At 44.1% G+C, this 13192-nt stretch overlaps 1 protein-coding gene across 1 annotated transcript; it reads left to right on the forward strand.

Annotated features, from left to right (window-relative positions):
* The first annotated feature begins 10626 nt into the window (after nucleotides 1-10626).
* LOC121588052 (28S ribosomal protein S5, mitochondrial) lies at nucleotides 10627-12297 on the forward strand. The gene is made up of 2 exons (XM_041905574.1): nucleotides 10627-10945; nucleotides 11026-12297. The coding sequence occupies exons 1-2, from the start codon at nucleotides 10726-10728 to the stop codon at nucleotides 12174-12176; spliced, it is 1371 nt and encodes a 456-aa protein (XP_041761508.1). The 5' UTR covers nucleotides 10627-10725; the 3' UTR covers nucleotides 12177-12297.
* Nucleotides 12298-13192: the final 895 nt, after the last annotated feature.

Consider the following 13192-nt stretch of genomic DNA (forward strand, 5'->3'; position numbering starts at 1 on the left):
TCATTCGTGCAGTAGTTTGGCTGCCTGATACGGCCCACAGCTAATCCTAAGGTGAAACAAAACGCGCCCCGCAGTACCGGGACGCTTCCATTCGATGCCTTCCATAAGCGGTGCGTTTCGACGGGACCTGCCGTTTCATTGCACACGAACACGCATGCTCGCACGTGGGAGAAGGGATGCGGAGCTGTGGCAGCTTTCCCGAAATGCCGTCTACTCTCCGGAGCTGGGTTCGGCATTCGGCACGCTGAGGATACGCCAGGATATTCCGTCCCAGTGAATGTTGGGGTTTTGTTGTTTTCCCTTTCTTTTGGTTGGAGTTTTTTTTGCCCCGTTTCATCTTCTGCTTCTCATGTTTGATGCTACCACCACTCTGTCATCCCGTAAAGGGCAAAGGAGATGCGAAGCACCCGCGGTTAAAGGGAACAAAAGGGAACTGACGACGTGAAGGACGTTAAATCAATAGGCAAGAGGTTTGTGCCTTGTTTGTGTGTATGTGTGTATATGTTGGAAAACCCCGCTCCCCACTTCACTCATGGCAAGGATGCGTGGCAAAGACGAAGCATGGTAGCACAGCACGGAACGCAAGAACAAAGGCATCCTATTGTTCCGTGCTCTTCGCACAAAGAGCACCGGCCTACTGATGCTGCCAGTAGTGCGCACTGTGTGTTGAAAGATTTTCCGCTAAGAAAATTAGCGTTGGCATGGTTGCACGACACAGCGAGAGAGGCTATGTGTGTGTATGTGTGTGTGTCAGTACGTATGATTGAGAGCACAAACAGCGGCACGAGAAAAGTACGATCGAACGCACAGGACGTACTAGCGTTGGATAGGGCGCACGCGGGCTACTGTGCCCGGATGTGATGGAATCACAATTAAATGTTCATCAAACAGCTCAGCTACATGAGAATGGGTCGGGGGAATGCGCACCGGTCAGGGGTAGAAATCTTGTGAAGCACGCCGCAGAAAGAATCAGATTTATGAAACATTACATCCAGAAGAAGGGAGTATTTCCTTCGTATTAACAACATTACCAAATGATCTAAAGTATGATAAATTATGCTTTTCAATTTAATATTGTTATTTTATGCCATAAAATTCAATATTACATGTTCAGATAGCACAAATAACATTTTATTTAAAATAAAATATTTTTGCAAATAAAGAGCAGGCGAAGAAAAATCTCTGACAGCAATTGCTTATAAATGTGTCCTTGTTAGGATTTTAACCGCACCGGAAATGGGAACACTTTTGCATCTCTCTCACACTTACACACATACAGTTTGCCAATCGATGCGGGCTTAGCGTGTAATGAAATAAAAACAAACCGCTTTAAAGACGGGTCAAAAAGACAAAACGAACACACTGGAAAAGGAAAACCAACACAAGCTAGCAAACACATAGAGAAAGACAGATGCGCATAAAGTGATAAAAGAACGAGATGGTGCATTGAGTGAGAAGCAGGCCCCATTGGTGTGGCTGAAATGGAAGGAAACTTCACCCAGAACTATGAGCCAGTGTCCTTAGTAATGATGATGGACGATAGTTGTGCGGCGAAAGGGTTGATAAGTAAGAGCAGTGTGGGGAGGGGCAATAAAAAACAACATCCTCTGTAATAGTATTAGGATCGCTGATGGTAGCTGGCGTTAGTTTTGCTGCTCTTGCTACTACTAACACTGCCACAGCCATTAGCAGTAGTGGTAGTGGTAGCAGAAGTTGTAATGGCAGGTTTTGAAGTTAGTGCCTGACCTGGCACCAGTAGCAGGACCAGCAAACAGCACCAGTAGCAGCAGCAGCAGCATAGATACGGTACGAAAACTAGGTGTCAATAAAGTACGCTTGAGCGCGGTCTAGCGAACTTTGGAGTGGCCACTTTAATGCCGCTCGAATGCTGAATCTGGCGTAGTTGATTTTACCCACTACTTGCGACTGCCGGTCGTGGTGGTGGTGCTGGTGTCCTGGCAGTTGTTGTTTGTTGGTGCTACGGATTTTATTACTAGCCCTTGGCTTTTTTTCCTCTCCCACTCTCTCTCTCCCTCTCCCACTCTCGAAGTTGGGGTTTTTGTTTTTGTGCATCCTCCGCCAAACTACGCCAAAGCTTGGTTTTACGCTATTGCTCGAACGCGCTTTGCACTGCAGCTTCACTGCGATGCGGCTCTCGGTTAAGTTTAGAGCAAAAGACAAATTTTCCTATTTATGTGCAAGTGCAACTCAATAAACGCATTGCAGACGTCCGTGTGTTTGTTTGCATGCCTGAATGGCGGGGCTTATGAAGGCTTTTCGTGAATGTTGCTGGATGCAGTATTTCTGCAGAAAACAAAACCACCTCCATTCATTTGAGCCGCAACGTTGTTGATTTAAGCCATTTCAGCTTACACACAGAAAAACGACGAACCATTTTATAGATCCCTCCTCCCGTTGGCCTCCAAAGCTGTAACCGGTGTTATGATTGTACACTGCTGAATAACATCCTTCAAGCCCACTCACAGACATACCACCAACACCCATCAGCCAGCCAGCTAGGAGTGTTTGTATCGGTAACACGTCGAGCACACCTTAACAGGCTGCTCCGTCTTACCTCACCACGGCTTCGCTTAACAGGCCGTAAAAGTAGCCAATTCTAATGCACTTCGGTCCGGTTCTGGGCCGATGCGCCAACCACCGAAATGCAAACTCGCTCTGATTAATACCTCTTAACATACGCTTCGAAAGCCACTCGTCCAGGCTCGCGAACGCCCTAGCAGCCATCTGTTCCAACCTCACCCGGGTGCAATTTTTGTTGCCTCCACCACTGTTTCCACTACTCCTCACTCCTGGGCCGGGTGTCAAAACACACACACACCACTCCCTGGATGCCTCAAAAGTGCTCTTCATATTGTTCCCTGTGCGCTCTGTGTAGGAAAAACTCAACAACCAGCGCAAAAGTCAGCACAGAGCACGCTGATGCGCGATTCGTTCTCTTCGAAGCGTCCCCTCTCTCATCGCGCAGAATAAGTGCAGAAGCGACGTGGAGTGTGCTAGGTGTCATTGGAAGAAACTTCAACTGCGAGCGGAGGAACGAGACCTGTATTCCCCCCTCCTTCACTAATCAGGTCACGGAGGTTTCGGAAGTCGTAGAGGTAAGAAAGCTAGGGCGAAGAGAAAGTGGAAGTGTGCTACTTTCAATTGATGAGACCCACGTTTAAAGCCCTCGTTCTGTATACTCGTTAAACGGTCCTTTTCGTATGTTGTTTAAAGTAATGTATGCTTTGGTCTATAATTAATTTGAAAGTATGTTACCACATACTCAGAACGGGGAGAAAAACACATGTTGAGCTCATCTGAAGAACCGATCTGCTACTACCAACGATCTGCTGCTGCTGCTGCTGGTGGAGGCGACGGTGGTGCTTGTGCGGGCTTGCGCTCGCGCTGACCATTTTCCCACCGTTGACAGCACTTGATTCGCCCCTTGACATCCGCCCAAGAGTGTCCTCCAAGGATCTCTCGAGCATCATACAGGGAGGTTTTCGTGATCGTACTGATCCTTGCAATTCAAACGATCTTCAAACTTCAGGCTACCACTTGTCACACGTGGTGCGTGTGCATGTGTGTGTGTGTCCGACCAAAGAAGAGAAAGAAGAAGAAGCAACAGAAACGCACAACGTTAGCAAAATGGTCTTTCGCTCGGTTTTACAACAAAATCGTACTCCTTCAGGATGAGTACTGTTGACCGAAAGAGTGCCTCTTACCGCTTACACAATCGGGGAGGGAAGCAAGTGAAGGGCAACCTGTCCCCACGGTACGGGTTAACCTTGAAAATGCACCACGGCAGCTAAAGGAGGACAAGCAAAACAGGATTTTATGTTGTACGAGATCTTGTTTTGCCTTCTTTTTTCTGTCTGCATTAGAGCTATGTTGCATTTGAGCTTTTTTTTTTGGAGCTGGACGAAATGCTCTCCCAGGACGAGGAATTTCTCGGCTCGTGTACAAACAAACTTGAGATTAGAATCGACTACCTTGTACCAATAGGTTAATGGAGCAAAAGGGTGAGGGATGGTGGAGTGATTTGATAGAAGATGAGTGGAGAGGAAAGACTCCGGATTTTTTTTCCTAGATCACACTTTCCAACGGGCCGGGACGATACATTTCCTACGAATCGTGCACACACACACACAAGATCTATCACGGGCGAATGTGACGATGGTGATGATGATGATGATGATGAGTGGTTGCGATTGGAAAGGAATTCTTTTCCAATTGGTCGCAATGATGTGCTTTCACCTGAAGGACTCAGTGAGTGTGAAGAATGGGATTTGTTTTGGTTTTTGTACTCCCTGCTTTTCTGCTTTGTTTAGGCCATGTGTTTATTTAGGACGAAAGTTTTTGAAGCATTTTTATAAAGCTCGATTTTGTAGACAATCAAATTGCACGGATTTTGTATTGTTTACGTGATGTGAAATAACTGTTGTCAAAAATCTCTTCAAATATCTTGGAAAAGTATCATGGTTCCTACAAGAGTAAGCAATTGCTGACTTTCAGACAAAAATAGGTGCACTAGAGTAAAAAATGGAAGTGCACTGTCAAAAATTGATACGTTCGAGGCAAAACTTGATGCGCACTGTTAAAAATCGATGCCTTAGAGCCAAAATTTGGGGCAACGACTGTAAAAGTACGGCATTTTAATTGAAATTATGTTATTTAATTATAAACACAAATAATCCGCGATCTTTAGGTCAATTATGAAATAATTTCATTGTGTAGTGCAGTGGTTTTTTTAACTTTTTGAAGCTTTTCCTCCATGTAGGGTATATATAGGATTTGATTTCCCTTTAACAAGTAAATGAACGGGGGAGAGCGTGGCAACCCATAGTGTTTAGCGAAATTTTGATCAAATATGTTTTATTAAATATAGTTTAGAATTTCATTTTTTTTTATCGAGGTTAGGTTACTGAATGGAGCCATACAATTGACCCTTTCGAAAAAGGACGGACTGTGCCGTCATTCGTCTAGGTTGGAATTAATAGACGACCTCTAGGGTAAGAGGAATAAGGAAACTGATGGGAATAATGGTTGGCTCGGTTTTAGTTGGGTTATTCATTATTTGACATCTCAGCAGTAGAGTCGTAGTGCCAAACAACGAGGTAACTTTGAAACCATGGAAAAGGATTAATGCAGCCAGAAACTGTATCTAAATCCCTTGTGTGGACAGATATAAAAACAGATCTTCCACAACCTAGTAAATTCACATATCTACAAACAGCACACTGCTTGATTGTGCTGGTTTAAGCATTTAATGCTCGTTGAAAAAATGCAACCATTTCTCCTGCCGTCACTTGATTAACAAACAAATACTAACAACATTTCAATACGATCGCACAATTTCGGCTTTATGACTAAAGTTTACCCTTATCGTAGCACTACTTCCCTTTCACACAATTTCACACAATTTAGACTTCAAACGCTGCTTTACTGTGCGTAATTTTACACATTATCAACCTATTCGTACGGCTAACTTCTTGCTTGGTAAAATACATCGCACAAATAAAACAACTAAAGCTTACGCGCTTTCCTGCACGTTTGTTCTGCAAACAAAAATATGTACAAAAACACTCAAAACAGTAGAACAGGAAACGCAGCGTATGCAGTGAAAAATATGCTTTTTTCAACAGAAGGAAGGGACTTCAAATATTTTAAAACATACACACACACACATACATATGCACATACAATTCAACGATACCTTCGCTAAACGGTTCGGCGATTAAAAGATGAAGATTAGCGCACTTGAGGACAGGATTTTAGCCTCCCTCCATGGAACACACGAGCACGATTGTAGCATGTACAGCGTAGACAAAAAAAAATGGGGAAAACCATTACAGTGAAAAGGAAACATACACACAAACACACAAACATGTTCAGTTACTCCTTCCTACCAGGTCGGAAAAAGAACAAATGAAGCCCACCCGGCTCGACGGCTGCACAGGGTCACTAAAGCTGTTTTCGGTTAGCGAGGAAAATGTTTTTTTTTATTACTATTCGGAAAAGCGACCGTTAGCACACCGTTCTGGTAAAAGTATTAAAAGAAACGGTAAGGGATAGGTAAAACGCCGAATTATGATACAAATAGCGCCATAACACTTCGTCGCGACACTCCCTTGCCAGGGGTGTTGTTGGCCCTCTCGCGGTGGGATGGAAGACTGGAGCAGTTCCGCGGGGATGGATTATCGGCTCCATTGCTATGACGTTTCGGGGAAGAGCAAACGAACGATACAAGTAGCATGAGCTTTGGAGAGAGATAGAAATGATCGATTTGGCGATGGCGTTGGGGTCCCTTTTTAGCCCTTTCATAGCAGCGGCTGGTGATGTGCAGCGCTTGAAGGATTAAATGTACATCTGTTTTTGGGGTTTCGGAGCTTTTGTGTTTCTATCTTTTCTAAGCTTCGTCAGATACGAGCGTCCCCCTTCGGCGCTGGTCAAGCGTTAATGGTTTCAAGTATCGCACCACAAAACACTTGTGCTGCGTCGATAAAGTTGCGTCGTGTTTCGCTGCACTCAAGCACAGAATGATACTTTGCGGGGAAAAGATCGACTTGAAGGTTTAAAAATACTAACCGAATGGTTTTATTCGAACGGCATAAGCTTATTACTAAGCTAAGTTTATTCCCCCAAAGAGAAATACGTGTATGTGCTTGTGGCAAAGGTAGAGTGCTGCTGGAGTACTCCGCATTGCAGTTATTTGATCACTTGAAGGCTTATTGTCAGGTGCCAGTTAGATTAGTTCTAGATTGATCAAAGACAGAATTCAAAATGTTGTCCCCTTACAAACACTTTATTGTTAGTTAATTTGTATTTCAGTTTAATCTACATTGCTCTATTATTTAGATATTTCCTCGGCTGATTTTGGTTATTGTTACTGAAGCTCAATCGGAGCTTATTCAAAAATTGGTTAATATTTGTGTAGGTCAATTCTGAAAAATATAAAATGTATTAGATTGCAATGTACAGTCTATTCCCGAGATATGCGGTTCATGCGTTTCGCATAATTCGAATATCCGCGTAAGTCGTATATTACGTTGCTTAGCCTAAGCACATTTGATAAATAAGTTATTTTGATTAAATTTAGTATTTTATACACTTAACCATTAATTTAATACGAAAAATTAATTTAAAAAAAAACATTGACAATTCTTGGGCCAAATTGTACTGATTTGACCCAAGAACTGTCAAATTTTAGAATCCCCCGTGTCTCCAAATCCGTGAATGTCGAGAACCGCATAACTCGACAATTTATTGTATTGATCGAACTCATGAATTGGTACCTATCAGTCCATTCTAGTCTTGATCAGTAGAAAACAAACAGTAGAAAACTGGGAAATTCAAAACCAATACTGTCTACTCATTTAACATTTTTTTCTTTTGAGCGTGGATTTTTAAAGAGTTATTTTTGTCTTAACTTTCGAAAAAATAGCTTTCTATTTTACAAGATCGCTGAAGCTAATCTTTCTATAACTTAACAATCACTCAATCTTTTCAGATACTTAAACAGAGCCATTTAACGCCATTTCAGCACAGCAGGACAATTTCCCGCGATTTCGCGTACACAATGACACAGTTCTTCAAATAAGGACGCATTAAAAAGCTGCGAGCCTATCGCTTTAGCAAATCAGATTTATTCTCATAATCCTGTAGCAAATAGCACACCAAAAACACATCTTTCCGCTAGAGTAAGTGCATCACCAGCACCGACAATTGCAATTTGTTTTACTTCAACTTTCCAACCGAATGCCTTTCGCTAATTGTAGATCAATCTTTCTCCTTTCCCTATTGTCCCCGCATGTCCCAAAGCTTTTGCATATCATCAGTCAGCTAACCTAACCTAAATGCTTTATAAATAGGTGGCTTTGCTACAGTGTCTGGTTGCGGATTCGGGTTCATCTGGTATGTTGCTGCAATCCCAATGCAGGCACAATGTTTGCCGTCAGTCAGACATCCATCCAGTACCGACCACGCTTACCAGAATGCAACTTCTAAAGGGAAAGGTCTGCCCTGTCCTAGATGAAGATTTACGATATGATAGCGACAGTGGCAGAAACGAACTGTAAACATGCTTTGCGTTACAAGGATGCTGAGGGAGCGGCCAATGCCTTCCGAAACGGTGTGATGAAGAAGCACCGTAGATTGACAGATAACATTCAACATCGGTGCCCTGTCTAGTGTCCCGGAATGCGATTACGTACGTATCATCGGCTCATTAGTCCGAACTAACCCAGTGGTCCTGCAGGAAAGGGTCGGCACGGTTCAACATTCTCCCGAAGCAGATACAAATCTGATCCAACAGCAGCCGTTTGAGTAAAACGATAAATGTCATGTCAAATTGCCTGCTAGCTAGTCAAACAAACTGGATGACTGGGAATCTGCTGAATGATTGATGTCGGGTGACAAGGATTCGCAGAATCCAAATGCGAATGCGTCGTGCGCAGGACGCTCGTTTGACGGCCAAAGGCACCTACCCACCGAATGAAACGAATGAGAATGGATATTATGAAAATTTAATTAAGTGCAAACCATAGCCGAACGGGCGACTAAATGCCGGTTTTTCCATTACAATCCGACCCGACACGCGGTAAGTTGTACGCGTAGTTGTTGCGCGTGATGGATAGCACATTTCCACACCACAGTGCGCCACTGTGCGGAGTACGGCAGCGGGATGGTTTAAGATTGTGAGGGAAGAAAATTTGCCATTTTACAATTCCCCTCCCTCGGAACACACACACACACACTGATGATACATTGTTCCATTGGGGGAGGTAAATATTGAACTGTTGCTAAAATAACAAACACCACTTTGGTCCGCTCGATACGGGAAGGGGCTGGTTTGGCGGGGGGAGAGTTTGTTTGAGCCGTTGTGGAAATAATGGCAAATATACCCGCGGATGCACATTAGCACACGTACCTTGAGCCGTGCGTAGAATCCTGGAAAACGTTTTTAATATGTTTGCTCAATATATACGAAATTAAATTCGCATTTGTATTTTGCTTAAAGCACCGCTTATTTTGTAAATATGCGTTCCTTAAATGGTTTCATTCAATTTTCGTGATCAATTTGTGTTTTTGAATCCTATAACCCTCAAACAACATTTCCGAACAATTTTACTCGATTTTACTTTTTCCTCGACGATTGAAAAATTTAAAAAAAATTAAAAACGAAAAATTCAACAAATAGCTATTATGCGCTAACGAGAGAAAGAATTCTGCAGCGATTGAAGTTGCGTTTGCTTCAACAACTGTTACAGCATCTAACCATACTTGGGATCCTTTTATCCTCCACCTCCTGTTCGCCATTTTCCTCTTAATTTTGTTGCCATAACACCCAAAAACGTGCACTGCGAGCTCACAAAAATGGCCACCACATTTATTTGGCGGTAGTGGAAAACGGGCGTGCAAAGCGCTCTCACTCGCAGCATACTATTTTAATATCAATTTATAATAAAACCGTCCCGCCCAGTTGTTTGTTTACACTTTGTATGCCACCACACTGCACTAACTGGCTGACTGGTTGGCTGAATGACGGTAGGACTGACTGCCGCTGACGGACTGTTTGCACGGGCCAAAGGCTTTCGATTGCTTTGGCTCACCTCGGCCACGTGTACCACGTCCGAATGCTTATTTTGTTGCCAGCATCTCCCATAAACCCCTCCCGTCCACCAACCTTCGATGGAGCTTTGTCGATCGATAATGATCTGCGTCAGGGAGGTGCGAGCCGTAGATTTCGAACTGGCAGCCTACTGTTTGGATACAATTTGGGGTTACGAATTCGAATGCGGTGCGCGAACCATTCCGTGTGACGGGCAGGCTTGCAGAAACAATAATAACGAAACAAATCAACACCCAGAGAAGACGGCTAGCGGACAACTACTACAATGGTGCGGACAATAGTAGGGAGCGGTGGGACTGGTTGGGCCGATGGAAAGAAAGAGAAACACTGTCCGCATTCGGTGAGGGTGAAAAAAAGTAATTAACATTCAAGTGTACCGCAAACAATTCGTCGGTAAACGATGCGATGATGCTGAAGCGATGGAAAATTGACAAATACAGCACGAATTAGGAAATCGATGACGCACCTCGCCACACGCCAGTGTGTCGGAATGAAATCGTTCGAAAGGCGTTGCCGGTGGTAGTGTGTCAGTGTTAGCAAAAATGGCCTCATAGTATCGTGGAGCTCGGCAGAGAGTGGTCAGAGATAGTTTATTGAAACTTCCCGTACCTCCCAACTATTGATATTCAAAATAGTGCTTTGTTACAAAACTAAACTGCCATTCAAGTAGTAACCACTTTCCATAAATGAAACTTGTTGTGATTTATGCTGTTCATTTATATTATTTTTAAACAATCCAAAAATTTGAAAATCGTTCTTCTTACCACATTCTAATCAATTTTCATATCTCCTTCTTCGATACGATAAAAAGTAATCGTTTATAAGCACCTTTAGCTTTGTAGCATTCGGAGTAACGTTTATCAAGCGTTACGCGCGATGCGCGGACGATTCTTTTAGCGCTTTGTAGCGCTGTAGTGGTGAATAGCGCAAGCTTTGATGTTTGATGCCAGCGCCAGTACGCATGATAGCCGAAGCGCGACTGTCATACATGTCACTGTGCAATGTTTTGTTTTGCAGCAGCGAACACATTTCTGCCGTCTCGCGGCATTGTTGTTTATTTCCTGTGAGATTGTGGTGCAGAAAACAAATTACCGATGTTTCGAGTTGTGTCGGGCAGTGATTCACTGCTACGAGCTTTTGCAGCATTGAATATCGGGCGCCAAACTGCCTCGCTATGTAGTGGGTCTAGAAACAGCAGCAGCAGTACGTTCTTCAAAGTGCGACCGGCAAATGACGAATATCGCGGCCGCACATTGCTGCAACCCACCGTTCCCACATTATGTAATGTTCGGGAAACAAGTTTCTTCAACAAACGTAAGTCGGATGTAATGTGGCAGCGTTGTACCGCCCAGCTTAACAGTGTAATGCCATTGCAATATTTTTTACGTTTCCAGTTCCCGCGGATCAAATATGGAAGGGTGTCATCTCCGTCAGTAATGCCGGTAAGAAGCGAGGTCGAGGTAAAGGTTCCGGACGCATCACGCCAAAGGATCTGAACAAAGGGCAGATGATTGGCTACGGCAAGGCGAACATCGTATGGCCCGGACTGTCGGCACCGGTGATACGAGGCCGCGAGCTGGTCCAGCAGCAAAAGCTTCCGGAAGACAAGGAGCGTGAGGCAAAGTTGCGGCGCATTCGTGATGAGATGGTGAACTTTAAGCGCCTGAAGCTGAGTCCGCTCGAGCGAGGATGGTCGGGATCGAAAATGCCTGGCCGCAGTATCGGACCGCCGGACGCGGTCGGTGAGGACGAGTTCATAGGCTTCGACACCAAGTGCTTGGAGCTGAAAGCGGTTGTGAACATGAAGGGTAACCATGGCCGGAAGAGGCGCGTCTCGGCAATGGTGGTCACGGGTAACGGGAACGGTTTGGCCGGCTTTGGATTCGGCAAAGCGATTGAAGGCCGCGCCGCACTGCGACAGGCAAAGAACCGTGCCGGTCAGAAGCTGATGCATTTCGATCTGTGCAATGGGCACACGGTTTTCCACGACTTCCACTGCCAGTTCGGGGCAACGAAACTGTTTGTCGAACGAAAACCGGAAGGGTACGGACTGAAATGCCACCGTGCGATCAGGACCGTGTGCGAAGTGCTTGGTATTAAAGATTTGCGCGCAAAGTGTGAAGGTTCCACGAACGTGCAGCACGTCGTAAAAGCATTCTTTATCGGCCTGCTCAAGCAAAAGGATCACCAGCGCATTGCGGAGGAAAAGGGCCTGCATGTGGTGGAATTCCGGCCGGAAAACATGAACTTCCCGAAGGTGGTCGCCAGCCCGACGGTGTGTCGCACGGAGCAGGAGCTAGAAAATAACGAAATTCTCGACTTTACCCAGTACTGCATGGATGGAAAGATTCAGCTGCAGAAGAAAAAGTTCCCTCCCTTCTACACGAAATTCCGCTCCTGGGAAATCTACCTCAAGAAGCAGGAGTACCTCCGCAATCAGGATAAGGTACGGCTACGGATGATGGCCGAGACGGGGGAGGTGCGCAGTTATCTTACGGAGAAGTATCCCGAGTGTCGAATGGGACCAGGTCCGAAGGACGAATAAGATGGTGTTCTCCAATGTTTTGCAGACTTCGACCTAAAAAAGGCAGTTTCCTTGCATAATGCTGTAACTAAGGTGGAAGGAATAACAGAATAAATATGAAAATATGTCCCTAATAAAACGACTATCCAGCCCACTAGCATTTAATTGATGAACTATTTAATTATGCATACAAAAGGAACGAGTAAAGTTTTTAGCCGAGCGTAGGGTAACAGTGTTCGTTGGATCATTTTCCATGTTACACTCTATATGAGTTGTCTACTATCCCTTTTTTGGCGTGACCATATACACTTTATCGAAACTTATTATATGCGCATTGATGTATTGTTAGTTAAAAGATACTATTTACTAGTTACTAAACTATTTACCCGGGTCGGTCTGGTGGTACAGTCGTCAACTCGTACGACTTAACAACATGCCCGTCAAGCCCCGAATGGAACGTGCCCCCATACGTAGGACTGAATATCCTCCCACGGTAATAAGTAAGTCACTGAAAGTCGAGCCCACTAGTGGTACAGGCAGGACTTGATCGACAACGGTTGTTGTGCCAAAGAAGAAGAAGAAGAAGAAACTATTTACATTATAGTATCGTTTATAGGGTACCTTTTATCCGGCTGTCCGTTTATTCGTGCTGTTGAGGAATGACAGTTAAATACAATGGCGACATTGCGTGCTGAGGAGGATATTTGAAGAAGAAGAAAACGGTTATCGGAGCACATTGTCTTAACAAAAAACGCTTCAATTCATGGCACAAAATTATTTGTGTTATTGTAATTTTTAAAAAATGAAAAAAAAACATGTAAAGAATTTAATTTAGATCAAAACTGCTGCTTGTAGTCAAAATGTTCAGTAAAAAACACGTTTTTAACTATGTTTAGAAAATATAACCCATCAAAAATATGAAAAGCGTGCACTTTACGTCAAAGCAGAACAATTCGCAACCCCTAACGTCAAACGTCTCGGTGTCAAATGGTACTCCACGTGCTAACCTGAACGTATTGGTATATAAATCTTGCACC

The sequence above is a fragment of the Anopheles merus genome, chromosome 2R (genome assembly GCF_017562075.2).
Source record: "Anopheles merus strain MAF chromosome 2R, AmerM5.1, whole genome shotgun sequence".
Lineage (NCBI taxonomy): Eukaryota > Metazoa > Arthropoda > Insecta > Diptera > Culicidae > Anopheles > Anopheles merus.

What these genes read in the sequence shown, in the direction of transcription:
- LOC121588052 (XM_041905574.1), top strand. Translation starts at nt 10,726, where the DNA reads ATGTTTCGAGTTGTGTCGGGCAGTGATTCACTGCTACGAGCTTTTGCA. An exon ending in AACAAGTTTCTTCAACAAAC is followed by an intron (nt 10,946 to 11,025) that starts GTAAGTCGGATG and finishes TTACGTTTCCAG; the next exon opens with TTCCCGCGGATCAAATATGG.